The sequence below is a fragment of the Garra rufa genome, chromosome 17 (assembly GCF_049309525.1).
Source record: "Garra rufa chromosome 17, GarRuf1.0, whole genome shotgun sequence".
NCBI classification, from domain to species: Eukaryota; Metazoa; Chordata; class Actinopteri; order Cypriniformes; family Cyprinidae; genus Garra; species Garra rufa.
The window spans coordinates 24,857,247-24,880,576 of record NC_133377.1 but is presented as its reverse complement, the minus strand read 5'-3'; the positions used below and the strand labels follow the sequence as shown (position 1 = coordinate 24,880,576).

The following is a 23,330-nucleotide window of genomic DNA, read 5'->3' as shown; positions in this document are numbered from 1 at the left end:
TGCAGTGTTAAAACAGATCCATTTGTTATTTACAGATTTGGTTAAAAGACGTTTCTTAAGCTATCCTAAGCAAATGTAGAACGCTTTGTCCACCCAAGGGAAACATTTCTTGCTTTGTATAAGAATAATGTGCTCAATTTATGTAGACGAAGAAAGAAGCTTAGAGCAGTGTAATTATAATGATGTAGTTTTGTTTGTTCTTAATGTGTGTGGTTTTCTCAGAGAAGGGAATATCCTAGGAAATACCCCTGTGCTTGAGTTACATAAGTTTTATTGTTTGTAATTATTTTTATTTGTAACATTTAGTTCTGTGCTGTCATTTGTTGTCATTTTTGCCACAACTGGTGCACATTTCTTTTTAGGTTTACTGAAACAAAAGCTCTTGCATAAGTGTTTAGTAAAGAACACTTTTATTTCAGTGAATATTTCTCAAGGTACAGTAGTTAATTTCTTTATAGATGCTTTGACTACCTAGGGAAAAAAAAAACATGTTATTTTGTGACAACATGCCCCTAGTGGAATGTTTCACACAATATGGGGAAACATATATATATGTGACCCTGGACCACAAAACCAGTCTTAAGTCGCTGGGGTATATTTGTAGCAATAGCCAAAAATACATTGTGTGGGTCAAAATTATTGATTTTTCTTTTATGTCAAAAATCATTAGGAAATTAAGTAAAGATCATGTTCCATGAAGATTTTTTGTAAAATTCCTACTGTAAACCTAACAAAATGTAATTTTTGATTAGTAATATGCATTGCTAAGAACTTAATTTTGACAATTTTAAAGGTGATTTTCTCAGTATTTTGATTTTTTGCACCCTTAGATTTTAGATTTTCAAATAGATGTATCTCGGCCAAATATTGTCCTGTCCTAACAAACCATACATCAATAGAAATCTTATTTATTGAGCTTTCATATGATGTATATATCTCAGTTTTGTAAACTTTAACCTTATGACTAGTTTTGTGGTCCAGGGTCACATATATATATGTATCTTTTTTTTCTTTTTTTTTTTTTTTACATTTTATTCATCAAAGAATCCTGAAAAACGTATCACAGGTTCCAAACAAAATATATTAGCAGCACAACATTTTAACATTGATTAAATCAACATATTAGAGTGATTTCTGACGGATCATGTAATTACATTTTCAGTTTTACATATTTTAAAGTAAATTAATAAAAAAGGAACAGAATAGAATGTTATGGTTTTTTCAAAAATCTTTTGAACTGCAGTGTATAAATAAACTGTTATATTGATTATGACTGAAAATACCTAACTTCTTTGCTCTACGCTGATTTGCAGCGTTTAGGCTGATGAGGGGGGAAAAGCAAGCCATTGAAGCTCAATATGCAGCGTGACATCACGCCGACAGCTGTGCTCGTTCAATAGATGGAGCAGTCGAGCTCTATAAACGGGAAAATCCGTTTCGGTGAGAAGCACAGCAGCTCGGGGACTCACCCAAGCCAATGGAGAGCCTGTGCCCGCGGTTTGCAAACCGTCAGTGTCGAGACTGGCAGTCAATCAGCACTGAGAGCCAGCACCTCATTCCATCAATAGCACCTGCACTCGGCAAATTCACAGCAAAAGATAAACAAAAACAGCTTTGTTTCTTCTAGAAGGCGGGACACACCGCGGAATATACTTGGGAAAAGATACATTTTGCGAACAGCATGAAGAAAAGCCATTTGGTCAAAAGGGTGAGAATTTCATACACAGTCTATTATGTGGAAATATTGATTTTGAATGCTCGTAATTTAATAGTTTATTTGAACAGTGACTGAATGTAAGACTTGTGTCTTTTTAATATGTGTACATTAATATAACAATGACTCCTTTGTTATGAAACGCCGAATGAGACGGAATACGTCCGTTACACTTCTTCTTTATATGCTGTAGTCACTCGTGTAACTGACACATCTTTTATTCTGTTTAACAGAATATTTAATTAGCCACACCCTTAATTGACTAACTGTACAGTTAATTATTTTCATCATCAAATATTTTTCCCTTAAACCCGCGTAAAGTGAAAATTTGACTTTCATTAGGGTGCATTGTATCCGGTCGAATTAACAGCCGAAATAATAGCCTAATCATTTTTTTCCCCCAGTAATTTTTATTACTAGTAAGTATTCCAATACTGACCACTACCCTATCTTTTTACATTCACTTTCGGTATCCTGCTTATTCAAATAGTGAGTCCAATTTAATTAGACATTGGGTAGCCAACTAAAAGACCATTTCTTAGTTACTAGTTACTTAATAGCTACTAGTAGTATATCTATTCCAACTTTATTAGTAGTTATAAAACAATATTACCTATTCATATGACACTAATACACTACCAGTCAAAAGTTTTTGAACAGAAAGATTTTTTTTTATGTTTTTAAAGAAGTCTCTTCTGCTCACCAAGCCTGCATTTATTTGATCCAAAGTACAGCAAAAATAGAAAATTTCGAAATATTTTTACTATTTAAAATAACTGATTTCAATTTGAATATATTTTAAAATGTAATTTATTCCTGTGATCAAAGCAAAAAAATTCAGAATCATTACTCCAGTCTTCAGTGTCACATGATCCTTCAGAAATCATTCTAATAAGCTGATTTGCTGTTCAAGAAACATTTTTTATTATTATAATAAATATTTAAAACAGTTGAGTGCATTTTTTTTTCAGGATTCTTTGATGAATAGAAAGATCAAAAGATTAGCTTTTATCTTTTTTGTGGGAAAGAAATTATAGAAATTAATACTTTTATATCAAGGATGCTTTAAAATTGATCAGAAGTGCTGATGAAGACATTTATAATGTTATAAAAGATTTCTATTTCAGATAAATGCTGTTCTTCTGAACTTTCTATTCATCAAAGAAACCTGAAAAAATTCTACTCCGCTGTTTTCAACATAGTAATAATAATAATAAATGTTTTTTGAGCAGCAAATTAGAATATTAGAATGATTTCTGAAGGATCATGTGACACTGAAGACTGGAGTAATGATGCTGAAAATTTTTGCTTTTATCACAGGAATTAATTACATTTTAAAATACATTCAAATAGAAAACTCTTATTTTAAATAGTAAAAATATTTCAACATTTTTGTGTTTTTACTTTGAATCAAATAAATGCAGGCTTGGTGAGAAGAAGAGACTTCTTAAAAAACGTGAAAAATCTTACTGTTCAAAACTTTTGACTGGTAGTGTATGTACTACAATTGTTGCAACTCACATTTCTCATTAGTCACAATTGTTTTTTACTTGGAATATGACAGCAAATGGTGCAATTAAAAATCTTATAAATTAAAAATGTTATTAGTAAAACATTTTATATGCACTAGCATCCAATAACTACTGAAAAACTGTATCCAGTGACTAGTAAAAGTGTTAACTGTTTGAAAAGACAACTACTTACTACATCCTAGTTAAAATAGTGAAAAATATGCCAGTCACTATTTGAAGACTTAATAATAGTTATAAAATAAGTACTAATAACAGATATAGAGTGAATGTTATGATGGCTTAACATACAGGGAGTGCAGTGTGCCAGAAATCAGTTTGAACTCGAATACTATTATGTAAGACAGGCGACACACTAACCGGGTCATTGTTGACACGCTTAGGGTCTTCAGGATGCCAACCAGCCGTCATCCCAACCAGACAAAGTAGGCTGGATCCGCAGATTCAATGGCAAAGGAATATTTAGGGAAATATGGCGAAACCGCTTTGTGATGCTTAAAGGAGATCATCTATACATCTTTGAAAAAGAGGTGAGTTATAAAGATTTTAGTGCATAAATCAATGATTTCATGCTTAAAATGATGAATCAAAACACTATAGGACATGTCAAATATCCAAAAGTATACAATGTCAGCTACTATATAGTGAGTTATGAATGTGAATAATTAATGTTTGCCAAAACCTCCTGCCCTGGATATAAAATACATACTTTTGCAACATCAAAGTAATCCCTTTGACAAGCTATAATTTTCTAAAGGGTGTTATATAAACACTGAAAATTGAAACTCATCTGTGAACCTGTGCTTGTGTCATGGATTTTGTGTCAGTGCCTGTACCAAAGATCCCTGAAGGTTTTGAAAGTTGCTTACAGATATTCAGTTGAATTCAATTTCCGGTTCATTGTAGTGGCAACAAATCTTTACAATTGAATCATTTGCTCACTTGAAGCATGTGTAGAGGGATGGTTGTAATTTTCGTGGAAGTGTATCAGCTTGTTTCTGTCACTGCCTGTAGGCCTTCATCACTTTCACAGAGCCATCACATAGCAGCATATCATCATGGAAAACTATACAGCCATGCCCTTGTTTTTCATGAAAGCGACGTAAATGGTTTTAATAGTTGAGGAAGCAGTCGTACAACACTCTTTCGCACAGCTGCTGTTTTTTGGATGACGTTGTTATTTACATTAAAAGATTCAAGACCCAGCTGTAGCTCTCTCGCTCACTGGGGACTCTGAATCAAGTGTCATAAGAGAAACCCATGGAAACAAACCACATTTGCAGCCATGTATTTCTGTTAGTGGCACGAATGAGAAACGTAAGCTTTTTTAGTTTACCATGAACAGGAATATTTATTCAACTCTAAAAAAGACCTTTAGTCTGTATTGTTTTTATGCATAGTCTGTGCATACTATTGGGTGATATTTTGTTATAATTCAAATCAAGATCATCATTCTTTGAGAAATGAACTTGAAAATGAGTAATGTAAAAACATAAAATCTATGCTGTAAAAAGACATTCACATTTGTGACCAAGTGCACACACAAAATGCAGGTGGTGTTGCTGTGGAGTAGAATGTTTCCTATTTATAGTGAATTATTCAAACATGAACTTTACAGAGACAAACCACATGAACATACACTGGACCTTCTGACACTGATGCAGTTGGCATTTTGAGTTTAGTGTTTTAATGTTTTTAAATATATGAATATATTACTAATTCATTTGATAAGAAGATGTAGATGAGTTTGTTTTTTATGGAAGCCCATTTCCGACACTGAATAAAAAATTAAAAAGGTTATTGCGACTTTTCGCAATATTTATCTCACCATTCTGACTTTTTTTCTCAGACTAGTATGATAAAAACTCACAATTCTGACTTTTTTTCTCAGAATTGCATGATATAAACTCGCAGTTGTGAGTTAAAAAGTCAGCATTGCATGATATAAACTCAAAATTCTGACTTTTTTTTATCAGAATTGCATGATATAAACTCACAATTGTGAAAAATAAAGTAAGAATTGTGAGAACTCCAGAACTGCAAGTTTAAATATCTCACAATTTTGATTTAATAACTTGCAATTGTGTTATGAAGTCAGAATTGTGAGAACTTTTTTCTTACAAATGCGAGTTTATATCTTGCAAATCTGTCAGAAAAAGTCAGAATTAAGTTTATATCACACAATTCTGAAAAAATTCTGAGAATTTTTTCTCAAAATTGTGAGATATAAACTCATAATTGAGAGAAATAAAGTCAGAACTCTAGTTCTGACGTCGTTTTTAAAAAAAAAGTAAAAAATTTAAAGTAATTAGAATTTCGAGATATAAACTCATAATTCTGAATTTTTTTCTCAGAATGGCATGATATAAACTCACAATTCACAAGATATAAAGTCAGAACTCCAGTTTCTCAGAATTGTGAGATATAAACTCATAACTGAGAGAAATAAAGTCAGAACTCTAGTTCTGACGTCCAGTTTTTTTTAAAAAGTAAAAAATTTAAAGTAATTAGAATTTCGAGATATAAACTCATAATTCTGAATTTTTTTCTCAGAATGGCCTGATATAAACTCACAATTCACAAGATATAAAGTCAGAACTCCAGTTTCTCAGAATTGTGAGATATAAACTCATAACTGAGAGAAATAAAGTCAGAACTCTAGTTCTGACGTCCAGTTTTTTTTAAAAAGTAAAAAATTTAAAGTAATTAGAATTTCGAGATATAAACTCATAATTCTGAATTTTTTTCTCAGAATGGCCTGATATAAACTCACAATTCACAAGATATAAAGTCAGAACTCCAGTTTCTCAGAATTGTGAGATATAAACTCATAACTGAGAGAAATAAAGTCAGAACTCTAGTTCTGACGTCCAGTTTTTAAAAAAAAAGTAAAAAATTTAAAGTAATTAGAATTTCGAGATATAAACTCATAATTCTGAATTTTTTTCTCAGAATGGCATGATATAAACTCACAATTCACCAGATATAAAGTCAGAACTCCAGTTTCTCAGAATTGTGAGATATAAATTCATAACTGAGAGAAATAAAGTCAGAACTCTAGTTCTGAAGTCCAGTTTTTTTTTTTAAAAAGTAAAAAATTTAAAGTCCAGTTTTGAGGGAAAAAATACTTATATGTTCTCAGAATTGCCAGAACTTGCAATTTTGACTTTTTTTTCTTGCAAATTCTGAGAAAAAAGTCAGAATTGTGAGATATAACCTTGCAATTGTGAGTTATAAAGTCACAATTGCGAGATATACTGTAAAATCACAATTCAGACTTTTTTTCTCAGAATTGTGTGATATGAACTCACAGTTGAGAGAAATAAAGTGAGAATTCCGAGAACTTTTGACTTTGTATCTTGCATAGAGATATAAACTCACAATTCTGATTTTTTTTCTCAGAATTGCATGATATAAACTCACAATTCACAAGATATAAAGTCAGAACTGCACTTTTGAAGTCCAGTTTTTTTTAAAAAGTCAAATTTTTAAAGTCTAATTTTGAGGGAAAAAGTAGTAATATGTTCTTAGAATTGCGAGTTTACATCCTACAATTTTGAAATAATAACTTATTTCTCAGAATTGTGAGTTCATATCTCACAATTCTCATATCTCAGTAATCTGTTCCAATGAAGAAACTATGGAAGCCAGTTTCTGACACTGAATAAAATTATCTCACAATTCTGACTTTTTTCTTGCGATTGCGAGTTCATATCTCACAATTCTGACTTTATAACTCACAATTGCGACTTTATATCACAGTTCTAAGAAAAAAGTCAGATTTGCCAGATGTAAACTCGCAATTGCAAGAAAAAAGTCAGAATTGTGAGATAAAAAGTTGCAATTACCTTTTAAAAATTTTTATTCAGTGGCAGAAACTGGCTTCCATAGTTTTTTCATTGGAACAGATTTGGAGAAATTCAGCATTACATCATTTGCTCACCAATGAATACTGTGCAGTGAATGGGTGTCGTCAGAATGAGTTAAAACAGCTGATAAAACATCACAATAATTAATGTCTTATCTTTGTACATTTCTCTACCAATTCAGCCAAGACAACTTGTTCACTAGAGAAATCAATATTATGGATAGTTGGATACAAACAAACAGCTCATTAAAACGTATTAATTTAATTTTATGAGCTTTTTCACTTCTTAAAACATTAACTGATGGACTGGAGTCATGTGGATTTCTTTTGGATTATTGTGATGTTTATTATCAGCTGTTTGGACTTTTATTATGATGGCACCCATTCACTGCAGGGGATCCATTGGTGAGCAAGTGATAGAATGCTAAATTTCTCCAAATCTGTTCTGATGAACAAACAAATTCTTAGAGTATATTGATTTCCAGCAAATTTTCATTTTTGGGTGAACTATTTCTTTCATTTTATTTTAATAGTCATAGCAATTGAATCTAAAACTCTCACTTGCAATTCTGTCTTTTTTCATGCAATTTCGAGTTTGTATCTTTTGTATTCTCACGTTTTTTTTTCATACAATTCTGAATTGCATGATATAAACTCACAATTGGGAGATAAAAAGTCAGAACTCCAGTTTTAAAGTCCAGTTTTTTTGTAAAGTAAAATTTTTAAGTCCAGTTTTGAGAGAAAAATTAGTAATCACTGTCAACACGTTTTGAATTCCCCAAATATTTTGATTTGGCATCCATGGCATCATCTTTTCACAAGCAACCTCAGTTATTCAGTGAAATTAAAGTTGTAAAAGGAGGCACAGATCAGATTATTAGTATTCTGTGTACCTTTCTTCAAGCTCTGAATTTTTCCACTGGTCAGGCAGGCAAGGTTATTTTTATAATATCAGAATACAATGTCAGCAGGTTGCATCAGTCGGAGTATGTGCGCTTACTGCGCTACAGGTCTGTCCTCTGGTGATTGCTTCCTTTAGGCTATATGTATTGTTTGCCCTGGCTGTCTATAGCACTGATAGCTTTATGCACCGCTGCACTTGACTTTCCTTCAGTGCTCAAGGTAGACCTGTTCTTGCCAGAATTATGTCACTTGACATAAATCTTCAACTGATCTCACTCAGATAGCATAGTGAGGCACACCTCATGCAACACGAGTCGTAAAGGCTGTGATCCTTTCTGACTCCCGAGAGAATCATTTGAAGTTTATACATGTAGACAGCTGAGCATCTATAACTGTGTTCAAAGTGCTTCTTTTAAAGCTCTCTCTATATATCTGGTGTAAATAATTGATGCTCTAGTCTAGTATTCACTGTATTCAGGCTGATCAGTGATGGTGGAGAGTGCATCGTGTGCAAATGGATCATATGTAAACATGTACTGAGGATTTACCCATAAACTGGAGATTCACAGACATCTGTAAATGTGTCAGTATTGGCCAAGACATCATAATTTCAAGACACTGCAGTGCTCAACAATAAGGATTTTTTTAACTGTATGTAGTTCATAAAATGTATTGCATCAACATATTTAATCAACATATTTACCATCTTATTTATATCACATTTCAACAATAAATCATTATTAAAAATGTGATAAAAAAGTTTGTTTTGTATGTGTGCTTGTAAGATTTTTGCTAGGGATGCACGATATGAAATTTTTTTACCGATAGCCGATAATTAAGTCCTTCTTGTGGCCGATACCGATACCGATACCCAATACGTTCATATTTTTATATGATAATTTTGTGCACCCAGGAGAAAACAAAATCTAAGATAAACTAATGAAATGTATATTATATATCTGGGTCAAACAATCATAGCAAACATCAGTCCTGACTCTTCAAAAATGTTTTTATTTTTTGTGTAAGGCACCACAATTCTAAATAAATAAAATGCTTTGACATTTGTCAACCTGGAAAAAATGAAAAGTGCATCATGGACTAACGTCAGATGTCCAAATGTCTGTTAAAGCGTACATAGTCCATTCTTATTGATCATATTATGAATGTGTGCAACAACCAAATCGTACAAGACAGGGAATAAAACATCAGAATCGAGATTAAAACATCTCAACTCTTCAGAATGCCGCAAGCCAAACGCAGGTCATGTGACATGAACCAACCAATCAGCTTCACCCTTTCCCTTAATAACATTGGAAGCTCTGCCAAGGTGGAGAAACAGCTTATCATAGCTGTACAGGAATAAACATTTTTATAAATTTAATAACAGAGCTACTGCAAGCAATTTTTAATGCTGAAAATCCATTTATCCTTTGCTGAAACTTCCGCGTCTTTATGAAGAGCGCAGGTCATGGCTGCTTAGCAACGGCAGACGCCACAGCAGAGCAGGCTACAGAGCGGTTTGGAAAGAAAGTGAAAGCGGCGCGCCTAGCGTTTTCCACGCGTTTTTAGGCTCGACATGTGAACGGCCCCTAAAACAGATTCACCGCAATGACGACCTCTGAAGTGAGATATATAAGATTTGTTGTATTAAATCTTGATGGCTTTTTACCTCCTCTCGGAATCCTTGCTAAACATGTGTTGCAAATAGCAATAGCATCGTCCTCCTCTGCCACCGCGGAAAACTTCCAGACCGGCGAAGACGACGTTGATGACGACACAGATGATGACGTATTAAACGCGACAAAATCTGAGAGTCGCTGCTAGGGATGGCGAAAACTAAAAAATTTCTTGACCGACCACCGAGCCTCATTAGCCGGTTGAAACCGGTTAACCGATTAGTTTAAAATATGGTACGCTATTTGAAATAACAGCCATTTCCAGCCGCTCCTGCAATTTCGCAAGTCTGTCGCATCTGGCCGCGATCACACCGAACGCGTCTTTTAGTTCTAAAAACGTGAGGCGCACGGCACTGCCTTTTTTTTGTGACTTTTAATAAAAGAGCGTGCTGCGTTTTTTTTATGTTGCTAAGCAACGACCAAAACAGCTGTCCTGTCAGTCAAATCAAAGGATTATAGCGTGAGCAGTCTAAAATCTTAGTTTTATGCATAGACTGTTTTATGCTGTTAAGTAAACTGTCATATTAGCAGAAACCCTAAAAAATACAGCTCCGGGTTACCCACGATAGACACAAAAGGTTTCTCCTCTATTTCTTGCAGTCTCCGGACTTTTTAAGCAACCGTAAAATTCCGTCACCACAACAGAAGGCCCGCCTCTCCATTCATTCGATTGGACAATGGAAAAGAACGCGAATGACGTTGGGCGTTTTTCCGCTCAGAGTTGATTTTTTTTTTCAACTTCACGCGCTCAGAGCGCTCCTGCAAAAACGCCTTCGGTGTGATCGCAGCCTCTCCAAAGAGTATAGGTACTTCTATACTCTTTGGCCTCTCTCTGCCTCCTGCCTCCCGCACACACACACACACACACACACACACACACACACACACACACACTGCCACTCAAATCCCTACAGCGCGAAACATGAGTCCCGCAAACGCGGCGCCGAAGAGCTTGTTGTATGTAATCGTTGGACAAATGGCTCCTTAGTTTCAAATGGTTTGGGTACAAGGTGATCGCTTTGAAAATAAAGGCGTTTGTCTAGGTTAGAAGCTCATTTGAAACATTGCCACGGCTCATTTAAGAAAATGACAGCTCCGAAGAGACGCCGCTTTAGTTTCGGTAGTGCTAACCATAATAAAGAAAGATGATGATCATCATCACCTTATCGGTTACCACTGAAATGTAGATGTAATGTATTTCCAAATCTAAGCCCATCTTATGCGGAATGTTGCCTAATAGACTGCAACATGATAAAACCAATGGATAAAACAGGCACCTTCAGAATGCGTAAAAGACGCACCGGCACTTTTTTTTTTTAACCGACTACCGACAACTTTGACCGGTTAACGTTGATACGGTCAACCACCGGTCAAACGGTCATCGGTTAACATCCCTAGTCGCTGCAGTTTACAGCTGCAGTCACTTGCACTCGGAAAGCAGATGAATCTCAGATAAATCAGACTGATTGATTGATTTACCAGCAAGAGTACTTTATCGGATCGGATTTCATTTATTTATCGGAGCAATAAAAATGACGTAATTTTTACCCATATCGGTCGATAATTTATCTGTCCGATAAATATCGTGCATCCCTAATTTTTGCCCATCTCTTAGAAAATCCAGTTTTAAAAGTAAATTTATAACTTTTACCATTAGGTGGTTGCTGAGCTCCACTATTTGATATTTGCTATTTAGTCTCAGCCTCAGATGTCACGCCCACGGAACATTGGCTAAACGTCTGATGCATATGGTACACTTAACTGGAAACACTTCAGGAATGTCGAAGTCATCATCTGATTCGTTGAATTTGACCGGATTTCCGGGAGACGTCTGCCGGAAAACAAAGCGCAGACTGATTTACTCGCGTTTTGCTAAAATTTGCTCATGCAGACGCCATTGTTGGTATACACACTTGCGACGTTCACGAACAAATTACTGACTTACTGCTGGTTCTCCCTCTTCTTATTTAACTTCCAATGCTGGTTATTTCAGTGACTGACTTGTTGCATGCCAGTTTGTTGTTGTGGGGGCATTTCCACGCCCCAAAACTTTTGGTCTGTACTGTATATATATATATACAATATAGAAAATAGTATATTTGTATACCTAATATATATTATTTACTCTCTTTGTATATAGGCCTATACAAATGATGTACATATTAATAATATTATTATTAATTATAATTAATATTATGATAATATTAATTTAGTATATTTACAAAAAAGTACATATTATCGTTATTAATTTTTATTATTTTTGTAGTCCGTAAAATATATAGCATTAACATGTTTTGTATCAACATATTTTAGAAAACTGACAAATCTTTACATTTTTTATAATAAATTATGAGATTTCATGTTTGTTGTTTATGTATATATAATAGTTTGTAATTATTGTATAAAATATACAAAGTATATTTTTATATTTAATGTAAATTTTGTTCACTCTCGCTCTTTATATATAGGCCTAAAAATAATATCTACATATTATTTAGCAAAAAAATACAATTATTTTCATATTTTCAACATATTTTAGAAAATTAACATTTAGTTAGTAAGTATATTTAATGTATACTATAATTCACTCTCTTTCTTTATATATAGGCCTATAAAAATAATATCTACATAATGCTATATTTTGAAATAAATGCATATTATTGTCATTAATTTTATAACTTTTGTACTGTAGTTCATAAAATATATAGTGTTCTTTGCTATATAATTTAGAAAAAATATTTTCATATTTTCAACATATTTTAGAAAACTATTCCAATTTTTTAAATAATAAAATTATGTTTCATGTTATATATATGTATATATATATATTAGGGCCGGGACTTTAACGCGTTAATTTAGATTAATTAATTACACAAAAATAACGCGTTAAAATTTTTTAACGCATTTTAATTGCACTTAGTTTTGCACAGCGGAACGTTTCTCACTGGATGAGATTCGGCGGACCGATTATACTGGAGCACCAACTAGCGTTCAGACAAGCTGCGTCCGTCCTAAATAGTATTGTATATCCCAAATCGTAGTATGTTTAAAAAAGTATTCCAAAGATTCCCGGATGGTCTACTACTTAACGATCAATGCACACTCTTAACTGCTAATATTGCCCACAACACACTGCGCCGTGAACGAGGATTCGATTAGAACTACAAACACGCATAAAAAGTGTTAAAAAACTACAAACATGGAGGATATGCGCGACCAACGGACAGGTAGAGAAAGGGGTTTGAGTGATAAATAAAATGTATTAACTAACATGAACTAACCATGAGCAATACATTTGTTACTGCATTTACTAATCTTCATTAGTAAATGCAGTAACAAATGTATTGCTCATGGTTAGTTCATGTTAGTTAATACATTAACTAATGTTTAACTAATGAACCTTATTGTAAAGTGTTACCCATGGTTGTGTGCAAGCTATGCAACAAGGAATTCGCATCTCACCGCAGCACATCGAACCTATTGCTACACTTAATGGCAATATTGCACTGGTCTGTTGGACTTGGTTGAACAAAAATAAACAATATTTTGTTGCTTAAGCTTATGTATTCAGTCATTATTCAATGGTATAATTAAAAATCCATATAAAAAAGCTCCCTCTCGAGCTGTCCGGTGCTTCCAACGGGGAATTTATGGCCCGGCATCCTGGCCCGTCGGCCGTCTCAGGTGCGGTCTTCGGCCGGACTACGGGTCCTTTTGGCTCTTCCTATCTGGCGGCGCAGGCTTATATATATATATATATATATATATATATGTGTGTGTGTGTGTGTGTGTGTGTGTGTGTGTGTGTGTGTGTGTGTACCTGGTATTCATCACATTGTGGGGACCAAATGTCCCCACAAGGATAGGAATACCAGTAGATTTTGACCTTGTGGGGACATTTCTCAGGTCCCCATGAGGAAACAGGCTTATAAATCATGCACAATGAGTTTTTTTGAGGAAGTAAAAGTGTGCACAATCTCCTGTGAGGGCTAGGTTTAGGTGTAGGGTAGGGTTAGGGCGACAGAAAATACGGTTTGTACAGTATGAAAACCATTACGCCTATGGAATGTCCCCATAAAACATGTAAACCCAACATGTGTGTGTGTGTGTGTGTGTGTGTGTGTGTGTGTGTGTGTGTGTGTTAAAAGATTATATAAATTTGAATATATATTGATATTATTAAATATACATGTTGCTAAAATTTAAAAAAGATTTTATCTTTCTTTTATATCAAATAAATGAGATGTCGCCTGTCAGTCTAATCATGTGTGGGAATTCTGATATTTGAACACTAACTTTCATCTATTTGGCAGGACAACAAGCTTTGAGGTTTACTTATGGTGTTTATTTTAATTATGTCTATTTTAGGAAAATTGGTTGACCTCAAAATAATGCAGTCAACCAGATTACACACTGAACACGTGATTCAAGGGGATTCTGCAAATCTATTTCCGCCTTTAATTTCAGCCTGTTCGTAGAAGTAAAACTCAGCAAGTAATTGCAGTATTCGCTTCATGTTTACTACGTTGCAGACTCCTTACATCCTGAGACAGATTTTACAGTTGTATGGTTGTACGGCTTCATAACATACCAGTTCGCAATGCCTCAAAAACCAGCTCTATTCTGAATTTCAGAGAAAAAAAGCATCAGGAGAATGCAATATTCATAGGCGTACTCTTTACGAAGGCTTCATTTTAGTCCTTACATCTAGTTGTTGATGGAGTTACCTCCGTCCGGAATGAAGATGGTCGGTTAGTGGTTATTTTTGGAGGTGGTTAATCCAGAGATCAGGATGGCCCCCTGCCGGGAACGTGCTGTGCCAACAGTGGGGGAGTGAAATATTGATGTGGTGAGAAGAGGCCAGGCTCTTTTCCTCCAGGGGTCTTTTGCCCCATATTAGCATCACTAGTACGCTCTTTCTCAGAGTGTGCGCTCACTCACATTTAAATGTGTGACCCCAGGAGGCCATCTGGAGGCATACGGTTACACAGATTACCTTTGGCCATATGTGGCACAGGGAGGATTTTACCTACATCTCGCTCTTTATTAAAAAACTGCTTGTTTTGTAAACTGCCTTAGCTGAATATAATATTGTAGAGTCATATTAACTAGAGATGTTATGAACAGGCTGGTTTGCTTGTACTTGTTGTTTGGTCTGTGATCACGGATCACTTTGATCTTTCTACTTTAATCTCAAGCTCACTGACACCAGATTCCTTTGTTGCGTATTTCCGTTGCTATGGTGAATACTTGGTAACCATGCAGAACTCTGACCCAAAATGTCTACGTTTATCTTTTTTTTTGCTCCATGTGACATTACATGGTGCATGCTAATATCTTACATTGAGTTTTTGTGTTTGTCTCAGCAGAAACCCTTGTGACCCTCATTGTGGCTCTGTGGGATTTAAAGTCCCACTGGGTTTTTTTCCCCTCAGGTTCAGTGAAATTTACCACTTTTCTACCACAGTCAGCTATAATGAGGACTGACCTGTCTTAAAATGAGGCATTTTCACAGATGGGTCACTGGTTGAATAATTAGAGGAGCTGAACTAACCGAAAACCGTTTGGAACATCTGTCTTGATTTCTGATGAAAAAGAACACTGGTCACAATTCTTTTCCTATTGTCCTTTTGTATAATTTGGCATGAAGCAAGAATATATCCTGAAAATGTATACACTATCAGTCAAAAGTTTTTGAACAGTAAGTTTTTTTTTTAGAGACGTTTCTTCTGCTCACCAAGCCTGCATTTATTTAATCCAAAATACAGCAAAACAGTATAATGTAGAAATATTTTTACTGTTTAAAGTAACAGTTTTATATTTGAATAAATTTTAAAATGTAATTTATTCCTGTGATTTCAAAGCTGAATTTTTAGCATCAATACATCAGTCACATGATCTTTCAGAAATTATTCTAACATTTATTATTATTATTATTATTATTATTATTATTATTATTATTATTATTATTATTATTATGTTAAAAACAACTCAGTAGATTCTTTTTCAGATTTCTTTGATGAATAGAAAGTTTAGAAGAACTGCATTTATCTGAAATAGAAACCCTTTGTAAAATTATTAATGTCTTTACTATCATCCTTGCTAAATAAAAGTAAAAAAAATGTAAAAATATAAAAATAATTATATATATATGCTGACTTCAAGCTTTTGAATAGTATAGTGTATAATGTTACAAAAGCTTTTTATTTCAGATAAACGCTGATCTTTGGGTCTTTCTGTTCATCAAAGAATCCTAAAAAAATATTTAACTGTTTTAAATCTTGATTATAATCATAATAAAAAATGTTTCTTGAACAGAAAATCAGCGTATTAGAACGATTTCTGAAGGATCATGTGACACTAAAGACTGGACTAATGATGCTGAAAAATTAGCTTTGATCACAGGAATAAATTACATTTTAAAATATATTCTAATAGAAAATGGTTATTTTAAATAATAAAAATATTTCAAAACGGTTTTTGCTGTACTTTGGATCAAATAAATGCAGGTATGGTGAGCAGAAAATATATATTTTAAAAATAACATTCAAAATCTTACTGTTCTAAGACTTTTGACTGGCAGTGTATATATGTATGATGTTTGTTTTGTTCTTGAGGTTTCATTGTGAAAGCAAACAAAAGTACTAACACCTCATATTTCTTAAATAATAAATTTACATTGTGAGATATAATGCAACTGTGAGATATACTCTAGCATTCAGAAGTTTGGGGGCAGTATGACTTTTCAAAATAAATGAATACATTTATGTTTTGACAGCAAAAACATTTATAATGGTAGAAAGGATTTTAATTTTTAAATACTTTCTATACATCAAAGAACCAGATTCTCACAAAAAGCAGCACAAACATTTCCAAATGTAATAATTAGCAGCAAATTAGCATAATAAATTGATTTCTGAAGGATCATGTGATACTGAAGACTGGAGTAATGATGCTTTAAATTCAGCTTTCCCATCACAGGATTAAATTACATGTATATATTATGTATTCAAATAGAAAATAGAATAACTGTAATAATATTTCACAATAATTCTGTATTTTTGACCCAGTAAAAGCAACATCTAAGTTTAAGAGATTAAAAACAACGTAAAATCTTACAGATCCAAAGTTGCATTATGAACTGTTAAGCCACAATATAATTTACACAAGAATTTAGTTGACTAGTAAGTTACTTTAGAAAAGAACAGTAAAAATTCTGTCATCAATTACTCACCCTCATGTAAGACAAACCCGTAAGACCTTTGTTCATCTTTAAAATTAAGATTTTTTTGATGAAATCCAAGAGCTCTCTGATCCTCCATAGACAGCAACGGAACTACCATGTTCAAGGCCCAGAAAGGTAACCTTTTTGGGTCTTGAACATGTCTGTTGCGATGCTGTCTATACAGGGTCAAAAAGTTTTTGGACAAAAAGTTTGGAAACGACATGAGAGTAATTAATGACAATTTTCATTTGTGGGTGAACTATCCCTTTAAATGTGTTTTCTATTGTTTTTTTGTCACCCAGAAACATATGACCAATTTAATATACAAAATATGTGCCGTATTTGTTCTATGTATTATTCATATATCCTTAAATAAGGATACTGATGTTTTGTAATTTAATGAAAAATAAATGTTTATTGTGTTTTGTGATTTAGTGTTCTGTCAGCATGGATTGAGCCCTTAATGATCTCACAGCAGTGTTCTGTTGAACATTAATTATTGCTGTCCTTCCAGCTAAAATCAATATGTCCCACCATGATTCACTGTTGTCTGCACAGTTGTCCTGGGAAAGCACTGCTGATAATTTCAATTAATGATAGCAATTGTCTTTAGCTTCAGGCCTGGTGATGGCCTGTGTCTGTGTGCTGATACTGCTGTTCTTGTGTCTAGATGAAGAATGATGGGAAGACTCATGAAGTGTTTGACCTGGCACTGTACGAGCGCTCGGAGGAGCTGCGAAAGGCCAAGAGCCACAGCAAGAAAAACCACAGCAAATTTACCCTGCTCCGCCGCCAACACCCTGGAAACAAGGTAAGAACAAAACATTCTGATGTTATTGTTTAAAAAATAGGGTACAATTCACTTTTTAATCAGTTTCTTAATATATTGCACAAGAAAAAAATAAAAATCTGTCAGTCAACATCAAAGTACTATTTGATTTAAAAGGGATCATATCCTGCAGAACTTCACAAACATTAAGATTTTGCAAGGAGCAAACTGATTCCTTAATGAAAAGATCAAGGAAAATGTGTTTGTTTTTGCGTTTTGCATGTTTTAAAATTCTAAATACTACCATTGTTTATTTGAAATCTTTGATATTAATTTTTTAATGTATTTTTTACTCCAATAGAGCCCCAATCTTGTATTTCTGGCTGTCAGTCCAGAGGAGAAGGAGTCTTGGATCAATGTTTTAAACACTGCTATTACCAGAGCTAAGAATCGTGTGCTGGATGAGGTGAGTACAGACATTTCATATATTCTTTATTTTTATGTCTTGCTGTTTAATGCTCATCTTCCCACCTATATTTTAGCTTTCCACTCCTGCAATCTCTTCCCACACTTTTTCCCTCTCATTGGTCAGTCTCTTTCTGTATATTTCTTTCTCTTTTATATTCTAGTGCAAACCCTCTTACACTTCACATTTAGATTTTTCTATCTTCCTGTCATTATTTGGTTTTGAATTTTTAGGACAGAAAATCAGAAATTACAACTAGAATTTAATTATTTTGCAAAAGCAATATATGTAGAATATATATATTTTTTAACTTTCTTTGACATACCCATGTAAAACATTTCAAGCAACAGTATGATAATATTGTATTTTATGTATTATTTTACACACAACTGTGTTAAATATTATTATATTAAAATATATGTAATAAATACAACATATTAGATATACTTCTTAAGTATCATTTATGGGTCAGTAAGTTTCTTTTTTATTAAAAAATATTTCTCATTAAGAAATTAACATTTTTATTCAGCAAGGATGTATTAAACTGATCAAGACTTTTAAATCTATTTAAAAATCTATTTTCAATAAATTCTGTTTTTGAATGTTCTATTATTCAAAGTCCAGCTGTTTTTAACATTGATAATAATAAAAATGTTTCTTGAGCACCAAATCGGCATATTCAAATGATTTCTGAAGGATCATGTGACACTGAGGACTGCAATAATGATGCTGAAAATTCAGCTTTGCCATCACTGGAATAAATTACATTTTGAAATATATTCAAATTTTCTTTAAATTATAATAATATTTTATCAAATGCAGCCTTGAGCATAAGAGACAATTTCACACAGTCTTGTTTCCACTTGTAAAATCACTGCATTACATATACCACAAACCCACTTGTGTGAATTTAACATCATCTGCATATAGCACCTTCTATTTATAAATCTGCAAAATTCATTTTCACATCAACAACTGCTGGATTAAACTGAGATGAAAGTGAGACTAATTAGCGCTTGATGTCATATAGGCCTTTTGTGTTGTGTAAATTAGAAACCATATAAAGCTGCTGAAAATGACTGTGTTAATATAGTAAAAATGATCTCAGCTTCAGTTTTGTTTAATTTTTTTTCTCTGCAGGTCACGATTGAGGAGGAGAGTCTTCTGGCTCACCCTACACGCGATCGGGCCAAGATCCCACTTGGACGCCGTTTGCCCACGCGGGGTCATCTTATGGCTGTGGTGGGTGGCATCCTTGTTTGGACTTTCATTTAGATGAGTGTTGTTGTTTGTCTGTTTATACTTTTGTGCGTCAGTGGAAATGTACTGACTTCCTTGTGCGGTAGTGATGAAACTTATATGCAGCTATTTATAACTTAACTGCATAACAGATAGTCCAGAAAACTTTACTGAAACCTAACTATTTCAATATATTTTTCGTCATTTAACAAGTTTTACACATAATATGAAAGTTTACTTTTCAGCTGTAGCTCTGTAATTGGGATTCTGATATTTGATTTATCTGTCATTTTGCATCTAAATTGTCCAAAAACTTTTAAAGGATTAGTTCACTCCAGAATTAAAGTTTCCTGATAATTTACACATCACTATGTCATCCATGATGTTCATGTCTTTCTTTCTTCAATCGAAAAGAAATTAAGGTTTTTGAGAAAAACTAGGAATTTTCTCCATATAGTGGACTACAATGGGGATCAACGGGTTAAAAGTCCAAATTGCAGTTTCAGTGCAGCTTCAAAGGGCTCTACACAATCCCAGCCAAGGAATAAGGGTCTTATCTAGCAAAGGGATCTGTCATTTTCTAAAAAATAAAAAATGTATATACTTTTTAAACACATATGCTTGTCTTGCACTTATTTCACGTATTACGTAATAATATTTAAAAGGTCATGTGTGACAAAGAAAGTACCGATCCAGTGCTTACAAAGCGAATGTGCAAAGAAAGTCAAACACCTCTTACAAAAAAATGTAAAACAACAATGTTGGACAGTGTAAAAGTTGGAAGAGAAAATGAGATGGAGTTTTTCTACCATACCCTTTTGAACTGGAGTACACAGACGGAGAACTAACCATGTGTGACCATGTGACCATGTGTCATTTCATGTAATTCTTTGAAAATGATGAATCGTTTTGCTAGATAAGACCCTTATTCCTTTGCTGGGATCATGTAGAGCCCTTTGAAGCTGCATTGAAACTGCATTTTGGACCTTCAACTCATTGGCTCCCATTGAAGTCCACTATATGGAGAAAAATCCTGGTATGTTTTCTTCAAAAACCTTAATTTTATTTACACTGAAGAAAGATAGACATGAACATCTTAAATGACAAGGGTTGTTAGTAAATTATCAGGACATTTTACTTCAGGAGTGAACTAATCCTTTAATGACCCCAAATAAAAGTTTGGAGTCCTTAAGATTTTTTTAAAGAAATTAGTTTTATTTATTAGTTGTCTTTATTCTGCAAGGATGCATTAATCTGATCAAAAACAGTAAAGACTAAAGTTCTAATATAAAAGAATTTATTTCAAATAAATTCTACTCTTTTAAGTAATTTAAGTTATTAAGCTGAAAATGTGCCTTTACAGGAAATTATTAAATTTTAAAATATATTAAAATAGAGATCATTTATTTTAAATTGTAATAGTTAACAATATTGCTATTTACTGTAATTTTGTTTAAATAAAGGTTTTTTTTTTAATTGAGATTTATATATCACCTGAAAGCTGAATAAAAAAAAGCTTTCACTGATGTATGGTTTGTTAGGATTGGGCAATATTTGGCTGAGATACAACTATTTAAAAATCTTGAATTTGAATGTGCAGAAAAATCTAAATATTGAGAAAATTGCCCATAAAGCTGTCCAAATTAAGTACTTAGCAATGCATATTACAAATCAAAATTTAAGTTTTGATATATTTATGGTAGGAAATTTACAAAATATCTTCATGGAACGTGACCTTTACTTAATATCCTAATGATTTTTGGCATAAAAGAAAAATCCCATGACCCATACAATGCATACATTGTTGACAACTGTTACAAATATACCTGTGCTACCCACTACTGGTTTTAGCAGGGTCACAAATTTGGTTTGATATTTTATATTAATAACACATTTTTGAATGAATCTTTAGGCCTCTACCTCCTCTGATGGAATGCTGACACTGGACTTGGTGAATGAGGAGGATGCTGGTATGCTTGATGATGATCAGGATGAGTGGTTGAAGGACCATCAGGATAAGCTGGCTCCCGGCCGTCGACGTGCTGGCACAGATGCATCCAGGCCGAAAACCAGCAGCTTGCCACGCAGGAGCGAGTTCTCCTGTAACCATGAAAACCAGCCTCACACACCTCAAAACGAGAAGAAGTTAGCTCAGGGCCGTAACCGATGTGCTTCCATGGATGACGCTCTGTCCCGAGGAGAGAGAAAACCAAACAAGAAGAATGGGCTCCAGCCAACACTGGCCCAGACTCCCACAAGCCACCTGCAGGAACTAATCAACCAGCGGCTGCAGAAAACTCAAGAGCTGCTAGCGGAGATTCAGGAACAGGAACCCCATCGGGGCAGGATGGGATCTTACCCCTACTTAAGAGGCATTGACTCCCCACGTTTCCACCATCTCAAGGGCTCTGACTCACCACACTCCAAGGGCTCAAGCTCACCACACTCCAAGGGCTCAAGCTCACATAGCTCACCCCACAGCAAAGGCACAGATTCCCCCTCAGTAAGGGTGAAAGATTCTCCTGGTTCCAAAGGGAAAGAATCACCACATGTGAAGTCAAAGGACTCGCCTCGTTTTAAGTCATCCAAATCGCCTCGTTCCAAGAACGTGCTTCGCTCGAAGAGCATCGATTCACCTGATTCAAAAGAATCAAGTTCACCACATACGAAATGCATTGATCTGACCCACATAAAAGGTTCAGACTCGCCTCTGTCCACTGGCTCAAACTCGCCACATATGAAGTCTTCAGACCCTGCTTTTTTTCGGATCTCTAACTCGCCCCATTTCAGAAGCATGAAGAGTACTGATTCTCCTCTCAGTGAAGCTTTGGACTGGGACAGCAGGCGGGCAGCAGCTGAGCGCCTCTTACAAGAGGCCATTTCCTCCTGGCGAGAAGCTAGAGAGGTTCTGGCTGAGGTAAAGGAGCTACAAGCCAGACAGCAGCGGGCAGAGCACAGTAAAACTGGAACACCCACAACACCCTCACAGAATCGCACACAGAAAAGCTGAATCTTTAGTCAGTCATAGTGCTTTCTAAGACTTCTAAGCCTTTACAATGAATGCAAGGAAGGAGAACAATAGGTGGAACTTTCTGTCTTGCCCACAGCACAAACCAGTGTTCTGTTTTATCTCACAGTCTATTGTTTATATATTAACTGTTGTTCCTCTGACACCTCTGTCTTTGCACTTTGAGCTATTATATTTTTACTTGTGACTCTTTCAAAGCTGTACTGCTTCTATTGGCATTGGTAATGTGTAATGTTACTCATTATTTAACTGGTGTATGGTTCTCTCTTTGCAAAAACTCTCTTTTGCTCAGGTGAAAAAATGGTGGGAATGTTAAGCTTTGTGTGGAAAAAATTTTTCAGGTATAGGTTAGCATTGATCCTAGACACAAATGCATTTTGGCAAGTATATCCTGCCACCCAATATCAAGTGGATCATTTAAAATTTTAATAAGCATTTCAGAATATTTGTATATCTCCCTTCCCCACCCCTCCAAATTACTGAAGGCGCACACATTCTAAAAATAAAATGTTTTTTCTTGCTACTCTTCTTTTTTTTAATTTTACTTACATATTCTTAGATACATCCAACTTATTCTTCACCGCGGTAAGCTTAGACCGAGACTTCCATTTCATTAGTCGCTATAGACTGTTTTCACAACGCATCATCAGTTGGCCATATTGGCGGCACTGAACGTAAACAATGCCACTGAACCGAACAGAACCTGCACATTTTGCTGATTATTGCCGCTGAAAATGGTCAGTTATTGTCATGTTTTGGGCTGTACTAATCGAGAAAAACATGTGGAGTACAGACTTTCAAAAGTTATAACAAATCAAAGAGAAGAGTGCAAAAAACTGTCTGAGGAACAAAAGGCGTTTGTGGTTGGCCAAACTGAACCTGGATTTCCAGGGCAAGAATTTTGACAACATTC

General features: G+C 34.4%; 1 protein-coding gene across 1 annotated transcript; it reads left to right on the top strand.

The window, feature by feature from the left end:
- The first annotated feature begins 1,488 nt into the window (after window positions 1-1,488).
- On the top strand, window positions 1,489-22,906 carry plekho1a (pleckstrin homology domain containing, family O member 1a). Its single transcript, XM_073822304.1, has 6 exons — window positions 1,489-1,708; window positions 3,627-3,773; window positions 17,586-17,726; window positions 18,046-18,150; window positions 19,291-19,392; window positions 21,302-22,906. The coding sequence occupies exons 1-6, from the start codon at window positions 1,682-1,684 to the stop codon at window positions 22,397-22,399; spliced, it is 1,620 nt and encodes a 539-aa protein (XP_073678405.1). The 5' UTR covers window positions 1,489-1,681; the 3' UTR covers window positions 22,400-22,906.
- Window positions 22,907-23,330: the final 424 nt, after the last annotated feature.